The 25,217-nt window shown below is 32.3% G+C and overlaps 1 protein-coding gene across 5 annotated transcripts in view; it reads right to left on the bottom strand.

Moving 5' to 3' along the window:
- The window catches only part of asap2a (ArfGAP with SH3 domain, ankyrin repeat and PH domain 2a), a 128,422-nt gene that overhangs the window by 25,453 nt on the left and 77,752 nt on the right, over positions 1-25,217 (bottom strand). For 4 of the 5 annotated variants that reach the window (XM_073927448.1, XM_073927450.1, XM_073927451.1 and 1 more), the window contains exons 5-15: positions 17,667-17,716; positions 14,961-15,090; positions 14,780-14,865; positions 12,225-12,300; positions 12,052-12,138; positions 10,583-10,686; positions 10,376-10,445; positions 6,661-6,748; positions 4,238-4,286; positions 1,630-1,796; positions 463-596 (exon numbers count right to left, since the gene is read on the bottom strand). In XM_073927448.1, the coding sequence (XP_073783549.1) occupies positions 463-596; positions 1,630-1,796; positions 4,238-4,286; positions 6,661-6,748; positions 10,376-10,445; positions 10,583-10,686; positions 12,052-12,138; positions 12,225-12,300; positions 14,780-14,865; positions 14,961-15,090; positions 17,667-17,716 (1,041 nt within the window). Of the gene's footprint in view, positions 1-462; positions 597-1,629; positions 1,797-4,237; positions 4,287-6,660; positions 6,749-10,375; positions 10,446-10,582; positions 10,687-12,051; positions 12,139-12,224; positions 12,301-14,779; positions 14,866-14,960; positions 15,091-17,415; positions 17,443-17,666; positions 17,717-25,217 lie in introns of all 5 variants that reach the window. The other variant, XM_073927449.1, reaches the window with a different exon arrangement.

Genomic DNA, 25,217 nt, shown 5'->3' with positions numbered 1-25,217 from the left:
CCTTGTACTTGTACATGTGTAATGACATCAAAGTTAAATCTAATCTAATATGAATTTTAACCTGATTTCATCCAATGTTCAGATTTGTGTGCTAAAAATGAAAAATCTCAAAATAACAGGTGTGTAAATGTATTTATTTATTTTTTTGTTTGAGGCGTCTTGCGTTAACTCATTTATTCAGGCTCTATTTGATTTGTTTTGCTACTTCATAATATCTCAATCAGCCTAACAATGTATCTTGGCACTCAATCAGAGACGCAAGCCTTTCTCGCTGTGGCGAACAGTTCTTCTGTAATTGCTTTAATGATCCTCAATTGCTGGCCTAAATACGCTTTGGGCTGAAATCGTGCATGTGGAATGACTCCCAAAGAGCCTGAGTGATTTAAGCGAACCCTATAAAAATTTCAAGCATGCTGATGCAGATAAATAAACTCAAGATTGGGCTGAAGCTCAAACACAAACCAAGAGCTCGGAGGTGCTGAGGACGTCGAGTGTGAGGGACTGGATTCGGGAGTAATGGACGCCCAGCTCTCTGTGGATCCCCGAACACTCGATGCAGGTCAGGATGCCCAGGTTGGTGGAGAGCCATGTGGGGCCTGGGAATGAGGAAACAAAAACATGCTTTAAAACTTTTCAAAGAGGCCGTCAATCATGAATGTGTAACATGCAAATGAAGCTTAAAAGATGAAAGGGCTTGTCCTCATTTACATGAATGGCAAATGGAGTTTGTGATCAGTTATGCAAATTTCAAGCAGTTAACACATGTGCTCCAAAAACCTACATCTAGCTTATAACATTTCTTGATCCAAGAGAACTGGCTTAAGAAGTAACAACAATAAAATGGTAGTGAAATAAAATAACTAAATGCAACAATTATAAACAATTATATTATAATATTTAGTATTAATGCAATTATGTAATAATAATAATAATAATAATTATAAATGAAATATCAAAAATAATAATAGTAAACACCTTTATTATATCATGATAATAAAAAATACTAATAAACATAATAATAACAATAACATTATTATAATAATTTTGTTTGCAATTATGTTTTTTTATTTCTAATATAATAATAATAATAATAACAATTGTCACCATTATTGTTTTATAATATATTTATTAAAGTAATATATGATTATTAGTAGTATTATTATTAGTTCTGTTAAATATTTCAAGTGGTAAATGGAATATTAAATTGTTATCAGCAGCATTTGCTTTAATGTTTATAATTATTATTATTGTTGTTGTTGTTTTTGTTGTTATTATTAATACAGTGCTAAATTATTTTTAAATAATTTTATAATAATAAACATAATTATTTAATAATAATAATAATTTATATTGTTATTATTACTATTATTAATAATAAAGTACTAAATTAATTATCTATTAATAATTGTACAAATATATATATTTATATATAATTAATAATAATAACAACAATAATAATAATAATAATAATTTAGTATTATTATTATTACTATTATTAACTAATTCAAAATATTAATTATTGTTAGCAGAACTGTATCGCATTATTTTAATATGACCCTTCCTGTGAGCCGAATCTGAACCTAATTTTCTCTCCACTTCCTGTTTCCTGTGAATGTCCGGGTCACTCACCGGGAGCACCGCAGTCGCAGCAGACATCGTTCCCCGCCATCCGCTTCACCTCTCCCAGGATGGCCTTGGTGAGCTCCTGCACAATGTTATTTTCACCAACATGCTGGTCGCCCTTGAAGGCGTTGTTGAGCGCCTCTTCTTTACTGTTCTGCAGCACTGAGATCCATCTGACAGCACACACAATGAACAGACATCAATATTTCAGTGTTTTTATTTGATAGCCAGAAGAAAATCAAAAATTTCAAGAAATCAAGGATAGAAAAGAAAAACAAAAATACTTAACCAAATTACAAATAACACGCAAAAAGTAGATCACAACAATCAGATAGAATCGATTATTCATAATTACGTAATTATAAGTTTCAAATTCAACATGTTTATATTCATTTTTACTCAACACAATACAATTTTTTACTTAATTTTAGGTTAACAAAAGAGTTATGAAATGAATTTGTGGTAGAATAACAAAAAAAGCTCATTTAATCAATTAAAAAACATTTAATATTTAAACTGGCAGCTCATTATTTGGTTTCTGTACTGTAAATTAGGTCATACTTTATTTAAAAGGTACAATTGTCGCTATTTATAATCCATTAACTATGTTGCTTTCTAATGGTTATTAAGGTTTAGGTTTGCGTGTTAGGTAGGACTAGGAATGTAGACTAAGATCATGCAGAATAATACTTTATCCATTTCTTTTAAATATGTCCTTTTCTATTCCTTTTCTTTTAAATATGTCAAATATTTTGGGGTATATGAACAAAACAAATTTATGAAATAGATACATTTATTAAAAAAATATTTTAGTCACCAAACATATTTAAAAATAGAAAGACTATACAATTTTTAAAAAATCATGCAAAATATTGACAAACAAAAATACAAACTTTCAACAAGATTTTAAATATTTTTTGTTTCTCTTGATTTTGGCTCTTTTTAAAATATTTGTATTTAATATTTTTCCTTAAAGGGCACCTAGGTTACCCCTTTTTTCAGATTTAATAAAAGTCTTTTGCGTCTCTAGAATGTGTATATAAAGTTTCAGATCAAAATACCCATCAGATTTTTCATTATACCTTTTACAAGATGCTGTTTTATACTGATTTCCAGCAGGGGGTGGTTTTGTCGTACTGCGCCTTTAAGACGATTCTTTCCCGCCCACTATTTCTACATGCCTCCTCCCTCAGCTGCGTCAGACAACAGACAGACAAAGGAAGAAGGTCTCACGTAGCGTTTGTGAGATACTACAGTAAGAACTAACCTTTACTAATCAGTATTGTGAAGTTGCATTTATGAGTCACACACAATATCGTTACAAAGTTAACGCGCGCGCACACACACACACATCGCAGATGACACACACACACGCACGCACGCAGGCAGGCAGGCAGGCAGGCAGACAGACAGAGCGCGCTTAGCTTAGTTAAGGCTAACCTCAAATACTGTGTGGATATCTGTCATGCTAATGTACAAAATAAACCTGATTTAACTTCCACAAACCGGGATTGAAGCGTCTTCTTTTATAATTGTTCTGACACGCGGCTGTGCTGATGAAGTAAAGCTGAAGTAAAACGCTGTAATTAATTACACACATATTCTGTTTTAAAACACTTTAAACATGTGAAACTTACTCTTAATCACATTTGATGATGATTGCTGATCCTAGCGAACAGAACAGACCTTTTATTTTCGGTTGCTTTGCGTATGTCTGCCTGGTCTTGTTGACATATACACATGACTACCGGAACATGTTAATGTGCGCAGCTGTCAATCAATTCGGTGGGCGGGGGGATCGCACACCTACGTAATGCTGCGATTGATTTGAAAACAGCTCCAATTGGCCGACACTTTTTTTTTGTAGCTAAATTGAAAAAAAAGGACTGGGTGTGTTCATATCACCCCAGTATGACGGTCTATACACTATACCAACACACAGATCTGTCCAAACAGCTTGAAAAGTAGATTTTTTTTACCATAGGTGCCCTTTAATGTATAAATTTGGCCTACTAATTTATTTACCTTTATTGTAAGTTATATTGTTAGATAAGCTTCAAATTTGGCTTTACTACTACTAATCTAATTTATATGCACAAATATAATATTGTAAATGATCCAGTAGAATATTTAAATAAGAGATTTGTGAGGGGTATTCTTATATATGCTGAGAACTGCAAGCACTTACAAAAAGCCAATATCTTAAGAAAAGGCAGGTAATAAGCCACTAGTTAATAGTGAGAATTAGTACTTAAACTAAAGTGAACTCAAAAATTGTCAGAGGGGTTTAACAAGGCATATTGAAAACATAATTAAATTGAAAATAAAAACATGAATCACAAGCTACAGCCATTTTTTATGGCCATAATTGTTACAATGTACACAGCCGAATGGTGATTCATATCAGTGATTTAAAAAAAAATGGAAAAGTTATACCAAAAGTCTAATATAATTACTATCCAGAGGGTTATCTTTGTCTTAATTGTTGCCAAAAACATGTTGTTGCTGTAAAAACAGCAGTAATTTGTTGTTATTTTCAGGTAGTAGTTTTCTAGAAGAATGAGTAATGTCCCATGATAGTTTTCCTTTGAAAGCAGAACATAAAAACACTTACATTTGACACTCTGGCTCATCTTCTGCCTGGAAATGATATGTTCTGTCATCTATGAATCATAAGATGTAAGAAAGACTGTTACACGACAAGACAAATAGATTTTTGGAGAAAAAAAAAAGCAAACATTTGACAGTTTGATGACGTCAGCCAGAAGACTTCTATAGCAACTGCATATTAATTTTCTTAACCACGACCCTCTTACCGTTAGTTTGCTATGAAACACTTGCTACGTTTCCGTCTAACTATTTTTAAGCGCATTTTGGATATGCGCATAAAAAAAATGACTGATGGAAACGCCAAGATGCGCATCAATTTAAAAAATGCGCATAAAAAAACATATGCGCATAACTGAGTAGGATAAACAAGACATCATGTGATGATAAAAATGTGTGTGAATGGATAAACCAGCAGGCTGAGCACACTGTAATACATCTGAAATGTTGTTTTGGCCATTCTAAAATACCGTAACCATCTCAGTATTATTGTTAATATTGTTATTGTTATTACTATTAATAACACTAATACTGAAACGGTGAAGGTGTTTTAGAATAACCAAAACAACATTACAAAGATTTTACAATTTGCTCAGCCTGCTGGTTTATCCATTCACACACATTTTTATGACATGATCATCACATGATTCATTTTAATGCACATACTAGAATTTGTTCGGTGAAAGTGTTTCTATCGTAGTTTATGCGCATCTTTTCTTATCGAATAAAAAGTTTTTCCAACTCAGTTATGTGCATATGTTTTTTCATGCGCATCTTGCCATTTACGTCAACCAGTGTTTTATGCGCATATCTAAAATGCACGTAAAAATAGGTGGATGGAAACGTAGCTAATGATGCACAGAAGAAAGCACCACCCCCTACTCAATATTCCATTTCAGTTTCAGGCACATCAACATCCTGAAATAACTTCCGGTTCACATGGACTTAACAGAAACATGACATTAATAAATAAGAGACAAAACCGTGTGCCAAATATCGCACTATAAAATATGCACTATGCACTCAACGGTCAAGTGTTTGAGCTTTAAAAAGCAGACTAATTTGATTCAAACATTTTATTAAAAATATATATACTTATATAATAGCTCAGTTCTGTTTTATTCATTTTAGTACCTTAGATTTACTTTAATTTATTTGAGTGCAATGGCAATAACTATTTTTTTTAAGAAAAAGTTAGAATTGTGGAAAAAATAATGTTTATAAATAAAAAAATAAATTATAAAAAAATAAATATTTTTATAATGTATAAAATATACATATATATTTTTTTTTAAATATTAGTACAGATCATTTGACTCATGCTAAAACAACACCACTGTGTCCTAAATGGCAGTCATGCAATTTTAGAGGCTATGCTGTTGTAAATACACATTATTATGTCTGAAAACAGCAGCTGTGTTGTTTAAAAGAGGAACATCTGTGTTTCCCTGAAAAAGTGACACTCTGACAATCCATCTGGAATGAGGAATAAAGGACGGGAAAAGCATAAAAGGAGGAGACAGGCGAGATAAGCTCAAATATTCCCACTCATGGACGGACAGAGAAAACTGAACTTGTTTTTCTCTCGGCTGAAAGGTTCCTGTGGTTAGATGAGATGTTAAAGGAAGCAGAGGAACATGGGAGAAAATCACTCAGCCAGTATTTCCTCGGTCAGAACTTCCTTATAGATAACAACAACACTGCTACATGGAAAAGCTACAACATAGAGCTGGCCTGGGAACTTTATTTTATTCCTTATATAATATAATATAATATAATATAATATAATATAATATAATATAATATAATATAATATAATATAATATAATATAATATAATATAATATAATAATTATATAATATAAAATAAAACAATATAATAAAACATATAATATAATATAATATAACATAATTTAATATAATATAATATAATATAATATAATATAATATAATATAATATAATATAATATAATATAATATAATATAATATAATAATTATATAATATAAAATAAAACAATATAATAAAACATATAATATAATATAATATAACATAATTTAATATAATATAATATAATATAATATGAAATAATATAATATAATATAATATAATATAATATAATATAATATAATATAATATATAATTTAATATATTATAATATAATATAATATAATAAAATATGAAATAATATAATAATATAATATAATATAATATAATATAATATAATATAATATAATCACTAAAATATGTTCAATACATTTAAGTTAATTGTCCTTGTCATGTTTAGCTACACTGTTTACTTTACCAAGTGATCAAATGTGAAATGGGATGATTTGTTTCGCAGCCAGGGTTTAGTTGAGTTTAACAGAGCTCCTGTTTCAGGTTTATAAATGTGTGTGGGTGTGAAGCAACAGTGACGGGTGCAAACATACGTGAGATGAGGTCAAAACTTTTCTTCTCCTCTGGGTTGTGCTTCACCTGACAGGTGAGAAGATTGAGTTTGGCGGGAGGTCTGTTTGCCTGTGACAGAAAAAAGAAAAAAAAAAGAAGAAAGAGAAAAACCTTATCAGTCACTAACAACATTCATCCCAACTATTGCTGTTTAACGATTAATTGTGAATAATCAAATTAAAGTTGTATTTACATAATATATGTGCATGTATTGTGTATATTTATTATCCATATATAAATGCACACTCATAGATGTGTGTACTACAAAAATTTAAATTAGCATTTGTATTAATATTTATTAGGGATGTAATGGATCACGGTTGATAACCCACAGTTTGAAACGCACGTGACACATGGATTAATAACTCTTTTAAACTTGTAAGTTAATCTGACATTTAAAACAATTGCAGAGAGATTGCCTGCCGCGTCATTCAAATCACGAATATGAAAGCATTTTGGCTTCCCTGTAAAATACAATGATGATGGAAAAAGTTGTGGTGGGACCTAAATGCTTTCTTAGATTATTAATTAAAGGTGTTTCCTGTCGCGGTTTGTTTATCCTGCATTAATGCATTCAGTGTAAAGCTGCACAATTGAACACTGATGAAAACATGAATAATAAATGATAATGATTTGCATTTGTTTATCAATCCCTCGAAGCGCTGCATTCAAATCTGCATTTGATGAAGAAAGATTCAGTTTTTACACTTTTTCAGTTAGTTACAAACAATTAAATAACACAGAAGTACTGAGATAACAGTTTACAGTTCAGATATAAACACTGATGCTTATGGTAAAGATTAAAATAGCTGTTTAATAGAACTTGACACTGTGTTGTAGAAATTACATTGTGTAACCAACAGGTGGCGACAAAGAACCATCTAAATTATGCCACTGAATAGGTTTTCAAAAATGATCGACCTATAATGAAACAAGAAGTTTTGTGTGAATTGTTGAATCATTATTGAAAATAAATATCAGTTGTATAAGTTGTTAGATTTTTATATTTAGCATTATCAGCAACAGTAGCAAAGATCATTTTTATATTGAATATTTTCCTTTTTTTAGCTGGTTCTTCCTTGATTTTTATTTTTATTAACATTACAGGTTATAAGCTCTGTTTGTTTAAACCAAGGGTATTGCAGTAATATTTTTGTTTAAATGGAAAGCAAATGACATTTGACTCCTCCCTTTTTGCTGATCCAAAAAATGGTCCAATCCTTGACTCAGAAACCATAGATTTGTGATATATGTTACACCACTAATGATTATTTATCATTGATTTATATATATATATATATATATATATATATATATATATATATATATATATATATATATATATATATATATATATATATATATATATAGTTGAAGTCAGTATTATTAGCCCTCTTTTGCATTTTTTTCTTTTTAAACTATTTCCCAAATGATGTTTAACAGATCAAGGAAAGATCAAGGTAATTTTCACAAAATGTCTGATAATATTTTTTTTTTCTGGAGAAAGTCTTATTGGTTTTATTTTGGCTAAAATAAAAGCAGTTTTTAATTTTTTAAAAGCCATTTTAAGGTCAAAATTATTAGCCCCTTTAAGCTATATTTATTTTTCGCTAGTCCACAGAACAAACCATTGTTATACAATAACTTGCCTAATTACCTAACCTGTGTAGTAAACCTAATTAACCTAGTTAAGCCTTTAAATGTCACTTTAAGCTGTATAGAAGTGTCTTGAAAAATATCTCGTCAAATATTATTTACTGTCGTCATAGCAAAGATAAAATAAATCAGTTATTAGAAATCAGTTATTAAAACCATTATGTTAAGAAATGTGTTGAACAAATCTTGTCTCTGTTAAACAGAAATTGGGCGAAAAAGATAAACAGGGGGGCTAATAATTATGACTTCAACTGTATGTATATACTGTGTGTATATATATATATATGATGCAATTTGCCATGAAAAAGAATGTTGAAACAGGCAAAATGAAACGAAACATTGAGTGCATGTACAGTGTATTTTCTAGGTTTTAGCTATTGAACCAATTAAAATGATGTGCCATGGCATAAAGTTGTGCCTGGTTGGAAAAGTATCATACAAAAATCTCCTATAACTAAGACTTTAGTGTGTGTGTGATCTTTACAATCAAGCCACAGACTAATAAGCGTACAAAATAAATAGTTTAACTGCTCTTTTATTCTACGCTTCATGTAATCCTCTTGCCAGTTCTTTTGTTAAAGTGCTCAGACCTGAACAGCACTGAGGCCAAAGGAAAAAGACTCAAGAGAAGACACTAGAAATGCCTAATGATGTTCACTGAGATGCTCAGGTTGAAAGCCTATTGAATTAGCACTGCACTAATGAGGAAAACTGTCATCATTTTACTAAGACAAGCGCATACTGTAGGTGCTGTGACTGTTTCCTTTTGATTTATTTTATTTATATATTTATCTATTTACTAGTTTTAAATCACAATTTTAGCACTCCCAAGCTCACATTAATGCTCCTCTGGTGTGACACTGTAATATGTAAAAACATAAATATTTCCTGTAATATCAAATGGAGTATGTATAAATTAAAATGTTGTTAACGTGTGTATGATATATTTCATTTAATTTTAAGAAAATTGTCATTATTTTTAACAGTTAATACAATATACAATAGTTCTACTCATGTATACATTCATTTTCTTGTCGGCTTAGTCCCCTTATTAATCTGGGGTCACCACAGCGGAATGAACCGCCAACTTATCCAGCAAGTTTTTACGCAGTGGATGCCCTACCAGCTGCAACCCATCTCTGGGAAACATTCACACATACACAAACACTCATACACTACGGACAATTTAGCCTACCCAATTCACCTGTACTGCATGTCTTTGGACTGTGGGGGAAACCGAAGCACCCAGAGGAAACCCACGCAAACGCAGGGAGAACATGCAAACTCCACACAGAAATGCCAACTGAGCCGAAGATCGAACCAGCGACACAGCGACCTTCTTGCTGTGAGCCGAACATGCTACCCACTGCGCCAGTGTTTTGCCCTCATGTATACAATATTTGTATAAATAAAATGAAAAAGTCTTAGGCCACTAGTATTTTTTTAATCTAAAAAAATAATAAAGTTGGTTGTTTCTTTATTTTTCTGTAGTATGTCAGTCTAAATCATCAATTTACATTTCCAAAAATTGTTCTTGATATTAATTATAATTAACAAGGAGTCTGACAACAGCCAGCTCTACAAAAAGATCTGATCATCATCCAGTCTGTCTGGAATGACATGAAGAAACATACACAAACCCAGACAAACTAAATCCAGAACATTAGCAACCTCCATAAATATGCTTCAAAAAAACTGGATGGACGGATGGATAGAGGGATGGATGGATGGATGGATGGATGGATGGATGGAGGGAGGTAAGTAGGTAAGTAGGTAGATAGATAGATAGATAGATAGATAGATAGATAGATAGATAGATAGATAGATAGATAGATAGATAGATAGATAGATAGATAGATAGATAGATAGATAGATAGATAGATAGATAGACAGATAGATAGATAGAAAAATAGATTTCATCCAGTACTCCTCTGCTTGTTTCAACTTTCGACATGCTAGTATGTACAATCAAATAAATGAGGATACAAAGACATAAGATATGAAGAGCTACATGTGAGATGGGTCAGATAACATACATACCGTCCCATGTGAGATGGTCAAATATCCATTCTTTACTGTGCACTTTCTCTTCTGCCACACTTTCCGCAGCCTGTAGGAAGGACGCAGGAAACAGTAAAAGTCTGTGTTAAATACCCCTGCGCCACCCTAAATTATGCAGAAAGGAACTTCTCCTTAGCATTAACTCACAGCAAGCCATTTAAATTTGAATGCGTAAAATATGATTACCCGTCACTCTTCTTGTAAAGGTTGCCGCTGCGCTCAGTCCCATGCTCTTTGTTGCCCTGCGGCTGGTGCAGACTGTAGGTGGCGCTCTGTCTAACCTGAGAGTCCTGTGAGGAGAAAACGGACATGTTAATGAACACACAGCAGCACGTCAGCAGTCAGAGGAAGTGAAAATCACTGTTTTTGTATGGCCGTGTTGTCACTCCGGTGAGGAAATGGGAGCAGTGGGGCTTCAAGCATCCCGGAGGAGCTGAGCTCATTTGGAAACCCACTGCTTAGGAACACAAGGCTCTGAGCCAGTAATAAGAATGCTGCCATTTTTGTCCTAATGTTTTGAGTTGAGTGAAAGCCAAGGTTTTTTTTTGTGTGTATTTTCTTTTTCTGTGTGAGGCTTGAACTAAACATAGTAGGATCATCAATCAGTGTTGGATAAAACAGATCAGTGGCAATATGAACTGCATTTAGAGACTGAGATTTAATCAATTAATGTGTATTGTGTGCTTTTTTTTGTAAACAATTCCAGGAAAAGGAGTATGAGGGAAGTGTGATCGTGTATATCAAGTAGACACTTACTCTCCTAGACTTCGTTGCCAAAAGTATGGTAGCATTAAAGAAGAGAAGAGAGCATTCTTCAGACAGGTTACACATACAGTTTGTTCACTAAACAAAACAACAATATTAATATGTACTGTAGGAATGCATGAAATGTCAAAAATCAAGGTCCAATCTAAAGTGTATGGATTGAAATTAGGGTGAGGGCTTAATGTAATTTAAGGAAAAACTATTTAAATGTTGGAAATAAATAAATAAATGAAAATATATTGTGCACGCCCAGTATTAAACTTAGTAAGTTAGTAAATTGAAATGAATGAAGACCAAATATTGTGTAAAAACATTGTGATCAGATTTTGTATAAAGATAAAGATAAAAAATAAACAATAATATGAAAACACATTAAAAATTAAACCAGTTTGTCTGTGCAACTTAACAGAAAGTAATATTATAAATGAAATTACAAATAAATAAAATTAAATAAAATCTAAAATAAAAAAACAAAGTAAACAAATAAAAAATTTATAAAATCTAAAATAAAAATTAGAATAAAATACATTTTAATAAAATTAAATTAAATAATTAAATATGTCTAAAATAAAAAAATAAACAAAATAAATAAAACAAAATAAAATAAAAAATAGAATAAAATAAAATAAATAAAATAAAATAAGTAAAACAAAATAAAATAAATAAATAAAATAAAATAATCTGAAGGACGACTAAAGCTTAAGAGTGTGAGAAAACTGTCAGGAAAATGATGCCGTGGAGATTGATGAACAGAAAAGAGGTTTATTGAGAGTAGCAAATATCTTAAACCATTTTAATCTAGATAAGATATATACCAAAGCCATGGACACCCTGTGAAAAGTGCTGTGGTTTATGAAATGTGTAGAGATTTATTTCAATAAAAGACTAACCTCCTTCTGCTCCACTTGCAGAGCAGTTTTTAGCACATCCCGTAACTGGGTTAGCTGTCTGCGTTCTTCATCCTGTACCTGTTTGATCTGAACAAAAGCACCAATGGAAACAGGAGGCAGAAATGAGAAATGAGCTTCAGTGGCGTGAGCTTCAGCCATGAAAAGTCTCTCACCGAGTGCAAGTCTGTGGCCAGTTTTTCTATTGAGGGTTTGAGGTTGTCCACCGCTTTGAGACCATCCTGAAAGAAGCTACGACAGAGGACATCATGTCAGTTATTTTACAAAAAGGTCAAAATAAATGGATTCACTTTTTTTATTTCATTATTATTTATTAGTAAGTTTAAGTATATTTCAGGTGTAAATATACCAGTTTACTAGTGTTTGATTAAAACACATCTTAATAAGTGGTGTAAACAGCTCCAGGGGGATTAAATACAATACAAATCACTCTCTAGGACTAAATAAGGACTTCCTGACTGATCAGTGTATTCATCAGTATTTTCATGGGGCACAGCTGCATCATTTCATACTTTATCATTTGCACATGTTTTAAGGCAATATGAACATTCAGGCAATGTTACACAATTCAAGCACAAAATTCAAGAAGTGATAAACATGTTCAAAATGATGCCTAATCAAGTACCTTTGAGTAAGCAGCCAAGATACAGCAGGTCTTCTACTATTTCAGACTTCCACAAGTTTAAACGCTAAAGATTTTTTTCTAACGGCCCAGCTAAAACATTTAAAAAACATTGAAAACAAATGTTACAGTAAGGAAGATAATCAAGCCATATTGGAAAATAGAGTTAATAAATAAATACCTGTTTAAAAATGGTTTAAGACCTACAATAAAATATTTTAGTGATTTTAGGAATTTTTTAAGGCCTACAATTTAGTTCTTGAAATTTAAGACCCCGCAAATGCTCTGTACAATTGAAATGTGTGTCATTATATTGGAACCATGCATTTTGCCTGAGAGTGACCAAATTCTAATTTACCAGCTTACAAAAAAAGATAAAGAGAACCACTTTACACAACAACTTTTATAGCTTTAACAAGGATTAATTACTTCATTTATATGGTGAGGAATATGCAATGTTATTTTATAATGTCCAGTTAGAATCGGCCAAAATATACATATTTTTTCAATTCAATTCAGCTTTATTTGTATAGCGCTTTTACAATGTAGATTGTGTCAAAGCAGCTTCACATAAATGGTCATAGTAACTGGAACAGAGTAGTTCAGTTTTTTAGTGTTTAAGTTCAGTTCAGTTCAGTTTAGCTCAGTTCAGTGTGATTTAATCATTACTGAGAGTTCAAACACTGAAGAGCAAATTCATCGATGCGTAAAATGCATCGATATCTGCTAACCTTATATTTAACAAATTACAAATAAGCATACATTTACAAGTGCCATTTACTAACTTGTCAGTTTTTTTTTTTTCTTTTTTTGTAGAAGGGCTGTATGCACACTGACTTTTAATTTTTAGCCAGACAGCCCAAGGGCTTCCAGCGAAGTGTCTTTCCTTTATAAAATTGTCACATTTAAGATCTGATTTCTTCAAAAATCAGCGATCTTCACTGCCTGTTAGATATAGGATATGAAGTGGATCTCATATCAGACAAGCACTGCATTAAACTCAGTTTCCCCTCATCATGTCTTTAAAATATGGCAGTTTATTTTACTCAAGTATTTTCAATGGGATTTCTGCCCTAGCCTGTTGCTACTGTTGGCGCTAGTGGTTACAATGGTCTTTCATTTTCTTTTACGCTTGAACAACTAAATGAATGCTTAAGTGTATTTAACTGAATGTATTATAATTACATTACAACATCGATTCTGTAAAACAACCTTATGTAATTGACAATAGTCATGTTAAGCTTTCACTGGAAGTTTATCGTTGGTTTTAAAACTTTAGCTCTGCATAGAGCTCATTGACCATCACCTTTGCTGGCTTTTAAAATACTGTCTTCAGTATAATCAGAATATTTGGGAAATAATAATAATAAAAATTAAAATCAGACATTCGCTTCTTATGGGCAAAAATTTGTTTATCCATTACCCTGTTTCATTCCTACTGTATGTTATGTGTCCCACATTACAGAGTTTCAGGGACAAAATATTATTTGTTTTTATAAGTTTTTTTAATAAGTTCTTTTCAGATACATTAGACCAGATAATTAATAATTATATTTGGAGTTTCCAAAGAATTTTTGAGTACACTGCGGGTACAACAAAAGTTTGTTTACAATGGGTTGATCGTATCCTTTTGTTGTGGAAAAAAAGAAGTTCCAACTCTTAAACTATGGCTGACAGACATAACGAATACATTACATCTGGAAAAAAAATCAAATATAATCTAATAGACAAGATTTTGTTATTTGAAAAAAAAAACTGGTGTCCTTTTGTTTCCTTTCTACAAATTTGTGATTAAAATGTTTACTTTGCCTTTAGTACCTACTTTTACCATTGGATAGCACTGGTGGGTGGGTGGGTGGTTGGTTGGGGGAATGCGTTTAACTTTTGTTTAATTATTATTTTTACGACTGTTGGTTGTTTTTTTCTTACTTTTTTGAATGTCTAATTGTTAAAATGTAAGTTTTAAGTTTGTATTTAATTTTTAAAAATCGTATTTAGAAGTGAATGTCTGCTTAATTAAAAAAATTCTAATGATAAAAATTATTTAAAACAATGATGGCCATTATTTAGGCACATAACCAGACTTACTTGCACTGTGCGTGGAAGTATTTGATGAGATTCTGGAGCAGGTCGACACCTTTTTTGATCTTGATTTCATTGACTTTGAGGAGGTACTGTAACAAAACAATGGAGATGCTTGAATCACACACACACTGCACAGGAAGTGGTCCCCAAACAGAACTCTCCAATGAACTGTGCCTCCTCTGACCTCACACATCTGAAGCTGGAAGAAACGCCGCTCTTTTTCCATCTCTTCTGCTATCTCTGCTCCGCTGATCTCCGTCCGGATCATTCCGTGCTGCCGGGCGTGCTCTTTTTTCTCCTTCTCTATTTTAGAGCTGTGTGAAACACACACGGGACCACCTTAAAATTTGAGACACACAAACGCAAACGCACGCACAGGAAACGCTCATGCAGCAGGGCATTCTTTTCCATATGCTCCAGCGGCATATTGTACTCCACACTACGGATGCAGCATTTCCTCTGTGGGTTGGAAGGCCCTGCTCTCAGACACAGGATTCCAGAGAGAGCCTCATGCACTTGCTTTAGGCCTGTGTTTCGCTCTCAGCTCCAGTGGCCCAATATGAAGCTTTTCTGGAAGCCTAGCGACGGGATGTAATCAGGAGATGGCTGGACTCTAGAAGCCATTTCCTAAATAGCAGCATTTCTAGTTGGTGAACTAGAAAGTGTAAAGGCAAACAAGGAATATGACAAAATGCAGCAAGCGCTGAATGAACTGATGTGTTGGCAAAAAGAGCTAAACTACTCATTTAAATATATTTTTAATGAGTAAATATGAGACAATTAAAAATTTTTGGTGATATATTTCTTGACTTATATTTTTATTAGATTTTTATTTATGAAGTTGTTTTAGCTTTAAGGCAGACTATAAAAAATATATTGACTGTGTGAAATATCTTAAATAAAATTAATTTCATAATAATTTTTATTTGTATAAAATTTATATTTCTATATTTATATTTCTTTCAGTTAACATTCATTCTATTGAAGTAAGAAGAATTATTTATGTTTTTTCGTATTAGTTAAATACAATAATAATAATAATAATAATAATATTATGATTATTATTATACTATAATAATAAATTATTATATTATTAAATAATATTTTAATAATATAATTACATAATAATAATAAAAATATTGTAGTTGTTGTTATTGTTGTTTTTATTATTATTATTATTATTATTATTATTATTATTATTATTATTATTATTATTATTAATAATAATAATAATAATAATCATAATAATAATAACAATGATAATGCTAGTAATAATGCTAATAAAAATGACACTATTACTTTATTATTATTATTATTATTATTATTATTATTATATCATAATCCATATTATTATTATTGTTATTATTATTATTATTATTATTATTTATTATTATTATTATTTTATTATTATTATTATTATTATTATTATTATTATTATTATTAGGACCTTTGGGAAATTTACTCACGTCACAATTGTAATTTTTAACATTGTCTATCATTTAAAGTATGTTTTTAAAAAATTATGCTGAATAAAGTGTATACATTATATATATATATATATATATATATATATATATATATATATATTTGGCCTTTGACACATAATTTAAAATATGTGGCTGAGAGATAGCTATTGACTTTTTTTTTTTGGTGGGGCCAGCGAAACTTTAAGCGCATCTGAATATATGGATAATCTGAACCACTGGTGCGATCGAGCCAGTAGAAAAATCCTTTGCATAGAACCTTGTAATAATAGTAATAATAATAATAATAATAATAATAATAATAATAATAATAAATAGTAGTACTGTTGTTGTTATTACTATTACTAATAATAATGATGATAATGATGATAATAATAATGGCAATTGCTGTGTTAGTTAATAATAAAATAATCTAATAAATTTTGTTAAAGAAAGAAAGAAAGAAAGAAAGAAAGAAAGAAAGAAAGAAAGAAAAATGAAAGAAAGAAAGAACAAAACAGACTCCTTCATGCCAACACATGACTTCAACTGTAATCATAAACAACAGTCCACCATTTTTCTGAAAAAGTTCACGTCCAGTATTACACTAGTTATAATGAAAACAGTATAAAAATGGTGGAGTGCTGCTTTCATCTTTGGGAGAAAGCAATATGGAAACAACCGGAGTAAATATGAATCGTGATTGGATGTTTCCTGCCGTTCACCTGCTCTCATTATTTTTAATGCCAGATTCTCTATTACACAAACACAGCAAGGTCTTTAGCACACTCATTAGCAGGGTAGCTGCACAAATGAAGCCTGCTGTGCAAAACTGCAATTTGCGAGAAAGCTGAAAGCTTTGCACAGACACAGAGATCTGAAAAGTGAACTCAAACTGTAGCGGTGGTGACGATGAAAACCAGTTTAATGGAGTCAGGGCCAGTGTGACGTTAGAGGACCCTTTTGTGTCTTTCTGTCTGGAAACATGAAGGTTTTTGGTCACAATCAGGCAGCGGAGATTGTCTCCAGAGATGTGGAGGTGAAACATGTATTTGATTGAGCCAATGATGGAAAACAGCAATGATATTAGGAAAAAAGACAGAACCGTAAAGAGCTTCTGTCTTTAAAAGGTAAAAGCAATTAACCAAATGACGTGTTATAAGATAAATAGATTACCCTTTCAGTAAAGAATGTCCCTTGCAGCTTGGAAAATATATAAAAAGTGCTACATAAATGTCATACATTGTTGCATGCTGAACAATCAGTGTGAGAGGAATACAGGAAGTGAGGTGGCAACAGTGACAGCTCGTTATCCAGAGTGCTGGGCGGCACTGATCCCTCATGTCATGTTTCAACTTAATTAATTTTTAGACTTAATATCAATATAAGCAAACGTGCATGACAGAAATCAGCTGGAAATGTCTTACACTTTAGTCTCGTAGTCTTTCCAGGCTTTATCGAAGGGCTTCTTGAGATCCTGCAAGAGAGAGACAGAGAGAGGAGATTCATTAGTGTTGCTCAACCTGCATTTTGACATCTGCAGAGAAAACAGACCGGAGGAAAAGCACCACCTCACAGACGCTTCACCATCTGCATAATGTCTAATGGATTTATCTTTTTCTTTTTCTTTGCTTCTTTCAGCCTTGTCATACAGTTTGATATAGCGTCATTGGTTTTGCACTGAATGCACTGAGATAAATCAGCACAAATTTAAAATGGTGTTTGTTTACTTTAGATCTATCTGCCAGCCAATCAAATTAGAGAAACTGGACTTAAAGCCTAAACTGTTACTCGCTGCATTTTTCGGATAATATGTTTTCACGTTACGTTTATCATTAGAAATTGTAGTAAATGTTTATCTGGTTGAAATACTTTGATGATAAAACGAGTTCAAAAAATGAACACATTTTAACTGTTTTCTTTTTTTCTTCTGCCGCATAAATCTGCATTTAAACTTTAAAGAAATACAGATTTGAGATGTGTCATGGATTTATCAATACCGACTATATCACTCTCATTTGGCTATTTCTCCCAGCTTGTCTTTACAATATAGATTGTTTTTAACACATAAGCAAGCAAGCTTTGATGAATGTGCACGATTTATAAGCTGTCACAAGAAAAGAGCCAGAAAGACTAAATGAAGGAAATGGTAAAACTATCTACGCTACAAAATAGTGCTAATGATAAAGACAATACATAATATTACACTTAAATAATATGGTAACAGATGCCAATTTTAAATATCAAAAGCATAACAAGCTGTGCTATACATTTACATATAATATAATATATATATATATATATATATATATATATATATATATATATATATATATATATATATATATATATATATATATATATATATATATATATATATATATATATATATATATATATACACACACACACACACACACACATTTTGAGCTCTTTTGTTAAGGAATGTTTTATAGCATGTGTGTATCAAAGCACTCAACATCATAAATTGAATACCAGGTAAGCTACTAAGCAAGCTTACAGTACCATGTCAGAAAAGTCATACATACATGCACACAAATATAATGACAAAAAAAAAAGTTTTAGTAAAAACAAAGTGATCTGAGAGAGTTTGAAAAACTTGTCATTATACTCTGCAGCAAACAGCTTTTCTTGCAGCCACTTTCCAAAAACAGAAAGTGAAAGAAACTGCTTCAATTTTTTTTATTCTTTTTGTTTTAAGCAACATTATATGCAGTTTTAAACATATTTTAAGAAGTTTCAAGTGAAAGCCAAGTGATCTGAGGGATTGAGTTGTCAATCAAAAGCATTTGATACAGTTAACCATACTATTCTTTGAAACAAATTGATCTCTTTTAATCTCTCTTCTTTTGCAATGGATATGTTTTCATCATATTAATCCAGTAGATCTAAGGTTGTTAAAATCGGTATGATAACATCGCAGGCATTAGGTTGTTCTATGGGGGTTTCACAGGGAAGTATTTTGGGACCTTTACTTTTTCTGATGTACATCAATGACCTCCCTCAGGTAACTAAATACTCAGATTCTTTATTGTACACCGATGACACTGTACTTTTTGTGTCTACATCAAATACAGACAGAATTAACAATAAATTTGATACAGATTTTCAGCATTTACATCAATGGCTGCAAGACAATCATTTGACAGTTAACGTTTAGAAAACAGAGTGTATGTACTTTTATTTACCTAGTCGAAAATTATCCTTATCCTATCCCATCATTTTCTCAAATCAAAAACTTTCCATTGTATCCACATATCAATATTTGGGAGCAGTCTGGACATGATTGAAAATGTTTATAAAAAGCTGAAACAAAAGCTATTTGTTTATGGGGAAAATTAAGACAAATTTGTCCTTTTCTGTTTCTGAAACTTATCTTCATGCCATAATCTTGTCTACCATGTCCTACTGTTTGCCTGTTTGGTCTCTCACAACAAATGATATCTTTGAGCCAATAGCTAGACTGCACAATAGGACCTATAGGATCCACAATAGACTTTCTAGATGGACACATCACTGTTTTGATCACTCTAATGCTTTATCATTTCAAAATTACATTTTGAACACAGGAGTTAAACTGTACTATCAAGTTTTAAATAGTGCTACCTCAGCAGTCCTTACAGCTTTAGTACCAAACCTTAACACAAGGACAGATCGTTCCACCAGATCTGCAACAAATGGATGTTTGCCATTACCGGCTATTAAAAACTGTTATGGACAAAGATCTCTCTTTTATGCATTCACAAAAGCCTGGAAAGAGATCCCACAACATCTAAAAACAATACTAACATTAAGACTATTTTAAATCCCATGCTCATCATCTGATGGTCAACTATCACTGTAGCCACTGAGTTAGTAGCCTGCTTCCCTCTATTTTGTATGTTTGGGGATTGCTTTTACTGTTCTCATGTGTTGATGAATGAGATGGCAAGATGTGTCAGTATGTTTTTATGTTCTGCTGAGCAGGAACCTGCTGAAAAACAACAATTATGCTGAGTCAGGCCCGACCATCTTTTAATTTTTTCTCGTTTATGAGCTATAAATAAAATAAAATCTGCATTATGTTGACAAATCATGTGCTATAAAGACTGTAGAATGTTTTAATCCATTATTTGTGTAGAAAGAAACAGAAGTTGATGCTGGTTCATTATCTGGTGTTCATCTCACCTGGAGGCTGCAGTGAAATGTTTATACTGTAAAGCATGGGTCACCAAACTTGTTCCTGGAGGGCCGATGTGCTGCAGATTTTAGCTCCAACTCTAATCAAACACACCTGAACAAGCTAATCAAGGTCTTACTAGGTATACTTGAAACATCCAGAAAGTTGTGTTAAGGCAGGTTGGAGCTAAACCCTGCAGGGACACCGGCCCTCTAGGACCGAAATTAGTGACCCCTGCTGTAAAGTTATGCTTTCATACTTTTGCAGAAATGTAGCCCAATCAGTTTATTTCCCATGGGTCTGGGTTGAGTTTGGAGCACAGAAATGGCAATGCTGTCTGAGGCTCAGACTAGCAGAAGAGTGGCATGAAATCACCACTCTGCTGCCAAACTCAGTGCTGTACACCATCACACATGAGATCATGCTCATAAAGAAAGTACCTGATGTAATGCCAGTGGCTGTATTCTGTAATGACATCATCTGAAAGCTTTAGGGAAATTCTCTGCTGTGCAAACAGAGCAAACTGCAGCGGCTCTACTGAGGGTTTACACTAATAACAGAAGGCTTTGTTTGTAGAGGGACTTCCTAAGAGTCCCATCAACTCAGTGTATGTGCTTTCGTAACAGATGTTACACACAGCTTGAGTGGTGCAGAAAACAGGTCGCATTTGTACAAGCAAAGTGGCTCAGTTAGAGGAGATTACCCCCCAAAAATGAGTTACACATTGAAGACACAAGCAGATATTTCATATTAGAAATCAGAAGAGATGAGAAGTGTTGTGCCTATTTAAACTTGAGTGAGAGCTTCTTGTCATGCATGTAAAAGTAAGGATTTTGCCTGATTAGGACTGTAAATCCAAAATTTATTTTATTTTTATATATACACTACTGGTCAAAAGTTTGAGGTTAGTAGGATTTTAAATTTTTTTTAAATAAGCTTATCCTGCTCATCAAAGCTGCTTTTATTTAATCAAAAAAACAGTACAAAATGTGAAATGTTCTCGCACTATAAAAGAACTGTTCAAAAGTAGTTTATCATTTAATTTACAAAGAATAATTTTTTCCAGTGATATTAAAGATGAGTTTTTGCTTCATTACTACAGTTTTCAGTCACATGATCCTTTAGAAATAACTCTAATATTAATTATTATTGTATTATTATTATTATTATTGTTGTTGTTGTTGTTATTAATTATATTATTATTATTATTTATTATTATTATTAATAATAAATGTTATAGTAATAAAAGCAGAAATGACTGAAGCAATGATTTCATTTAAAACTAAGTAACAATTAGCAGTTATTAAAAATTGTAATAAATATTAAACAATTTAACTTTTTTTTTTTACTTTTAATGAATGCAACTTTGATGAACAGAATAATTTTCTTTAAAAAAAACATTAAAAAAACGGACCCCAAACTTTTGACTAATAGTGTATATTGGTTACAGCATCCAAGATATTCAGTGACTAAGAAAGCTGACAATTTAAATGAAGAAAATAAATAAACAAAAATAAAATACAAATAACATATTAGAACATACAAAATCAAAATACACATTGAAAATATTCATAATACAACAAAATAAAGGAAGTGCAAACATTTACAATAAAATGAACGCAAAAACGCCTCTATCAATATATGTTCTGCATATAGCTTGATCCCAATCTATTGTTCTTCAATTCAGTTATGGTGAATTTCTTCAATTGAGCTATCTCAGTCACCTCAAGTGTAAGCACAAATAGGCACATTTGTGAAGAACATCCCTGTCTTGCAAAGATCTAGAAGCCATAGACTTGCATTTAATGAATGACAAATAATCTAAAATCTACAAAAATTACAAAAGAAAAAAAGAAAGCCTTTATTGGGTAAGTTTGTAAATATTTTTTGTTTTTTCCTTTTTTAAAATGTAATTTAATTTACTTATATTACCCATTATATTACCCAAAAAACATTGCTTAATTTTAATATAAAATGAAATAGTTTCTTATTTAGTAAATTACCAAAAAATATTAATATACAAGTAAACTCTCCCTTGAAGAATATCATATTTATGGGGTTACAAGATAAACTTTATTCAGTTTATCTTGTAACCTTTATACATCAATATGTGACAAGTTTGACTAAATAAAGAAATAAACTACAGATTAATCTATCATCGAAACAATGATCAGTTGCAGTGAGTCTATTGCTGTTTTCCAGACAGCTCTTGAGGTTTGAATGAAAGATCTCTATGGCTCATTATTAGGAAAGATCTCAATCACCTAAAGGGCCACTTCAGGGATTCAGAAACGGACTGTTCAGCAACTCAAGAACACTGAAAAGCAGAGACAGACAGAGAGAGATTTTCTGAATGGCAGTGGCATGAAACCCTTTTTCAAGCTTCTTCATGCTGCTTTGACTGAATTATAAATCACCATTCCTCACCACACAGCACCAGGATACGCGTCTCCAACAAGCTGAGTCACAATGGCTTCACCTGGACTTTTAAACCGCAACATCTATCAGCCGGAGGGGTCTGAAAGAGCTGGAGTGGGTGGGTTTAACAGCTCAGCGGGCTTCAACGCTGACATCACTCCCTCTGAGGCCGACAAAAGCGTCTAGTGCTGTCGAGTCAGTGAGACTGACTGAACAGAGGATGTTCCGTTCTCAAACACACGCTGGAAGACAATAGAGGCAGCTGAGGAGCAGACAGCTCCATCATCAAGTTGAGAGGTTTTGGCATGATGTCAGCTCGTCTGCGCGTCTGTTTTATGAGCATTGCAATTCCGCTTCCCTCAGCAATTCCTATGACACGCATCACGGGGTCAGGCGCGGGGAACGGCGGGGTCAAGCTTTCATGCATATCAGAAAGTTATTGTTATTCTACACGTGACCAAACAAGGACAAAAGGGTAAAAAATATATACAACTGAAGTCAGAATTATTAGCTCTCCTAAATTATTAGCCCACTGTTTACTTTTTGCCCAATTTCTATTGAATTTTTCTTAACTTTTCTAAACATAATAGTTTTAATAATTAATTTCTAATAAATTATTTATTTTATCTCTGCCATGATGACCGTACACAACCTGACAAAAGTCTTGTCGCATATCCAAGTTTTAGGGACAGCACATAACAACTTGACTTCTAGTTGGTCATTTGGTATCAGAAGAAGCTTATATGAAAGCCAAAGGCCTCTAGATTACGCTTATTTTACCAAAATAAAATATGATCAAGCCTTGATTTTTAAATATTTAATTAGGACAGTAAGGTCTGACTTTGCTTAGACAAAAGTCTAGTCACTTAACAGAAATAACGTACAGTATACAATATAAAGTAGTGGTGATGTGGAAGAAGAATTAAATTTATGTATGACTCCCGTGAGCTTGGAGGACTGCATCATGTATGATCTCTGCAATGACTCAAATAGTTTATTAATAAAGTCATCTGAAATGGCAAAGAAAGCTTTTTTTGCAGGACTCCCAGAGTTCATCAAGTTTTTTTGGATTCATCTTCAAAGCCTTCTCCATCTTAGCCCAGACATGCTCAATAACGTTCATGTCTGGTGACTGGGCTGGCCAGTCCTGGAGCACCTTGAACTTCTTTGCTTTCAGGAACTTTGATGTGGAGGCAGAAGTATGAGAAGGAGCGCTATTCTTCTGTGGTTTGCAATGTAATGGGCAGCACAAATGTCTTGATACCTCAGGCTGTTGATGTTGCCATCCACTCTGCAAATCTCTAGGAACGCCCCCCATACTGAATGTAACCCCAAACCATGTTTTTTTTTTTCTTCACCAAACTTGACTGATTTCTCTCAGAATCTTGGGTCCATGTGGATTCCATCAGGTCTTCTGCAGTATTTGTGTTGATTGGGATACAGTTCAACAGATGATTCATTGGGAAAATCTTCTGGCACTTTACCAAATGATCAACTAGAAGTCAAGTTATTATTTGCTGCTCTTACAACTGGGACTGACGACAAGACTTCAGTCAGGTAGTGTACAGAATATTTAACTAGATTTTTTCAAAATACTAGTATTCTTAAAGTGCAATTTAAAGGCTTAACTAGGTTAATCATGTTTATTAGGCAAGTTAGGATATTTAGGTAGATGATTGTATCACAGTGGTTTGTTCTGTAAAAAAATCTTTAGAAGAAGAAATATTTAAGGAAAATTGTAAAAAAATAAATAAATAAAAAAAAAGTATAAAATTATAATAAAATCACAGGAGGACTAATAATTGACTTCAACTGTATGTGAATGGTTCAAAAGAGTGATCTGCTCAGACGTCACCCAGGACTATTTATCTGAGGCTGTGGATCACAGGTAAAAATGTAGCAAAAAAAAGGTTCAGTTTCTTGAACAGACTGATGGTTTCACTATATGAAACCGCAATTTATCATCAGGACCCACAGGTACTAAATTGTTTTTCCTGTGTCTTTTTTCCTGTATTTGTTTTTGTCACTGTTTTGTTTGTTTCTCATATAGACGGTAGCTGTTAAAATGCATCACAAATCACCAGACACCACAGTATTAGCAAAAAAATCTTCTATTAATAAACTACTGTAAAAATCACCTACATCATGAGCATTACTAAATTAAACAAATTTTCATTTTTACTACTACACCACTTAAATGTTTACTTTACTTACACATTTTTACATAGTTAACATAACAGACAGCCTAATGACACCAAGGACACTTCATTTGTAAGACCCATTTGCTGATGGGTAAATGAGGCACAGGTTCAGGTTAATGACTGGAATGATGGCCCAAGAAAAGGCCTGCAATCTCCAGCCATTAGTGGCCATCTCCTAC

The sequence above is a fragment of the Danio rerio genome, chromosome 17, assembly GCF_049306965.1.
Source record: "Danio rerio strain Tuebingen ecotype United States chromosome 17, GRCz12tu, whole genome shotgun sequence".
In the NCBI taxonomy this organism is placed as follows: domain Eukaryota; kingdom Metazoa; phylum Chordata; class Actinopteri; order Cypriniformes; family Danionidae; genus Danio; species Danio rerio.
Note: the sequence above shows the minus strand (reverse complement) of the source record. Positions and strands in the feature narration are given on the sequence as shown.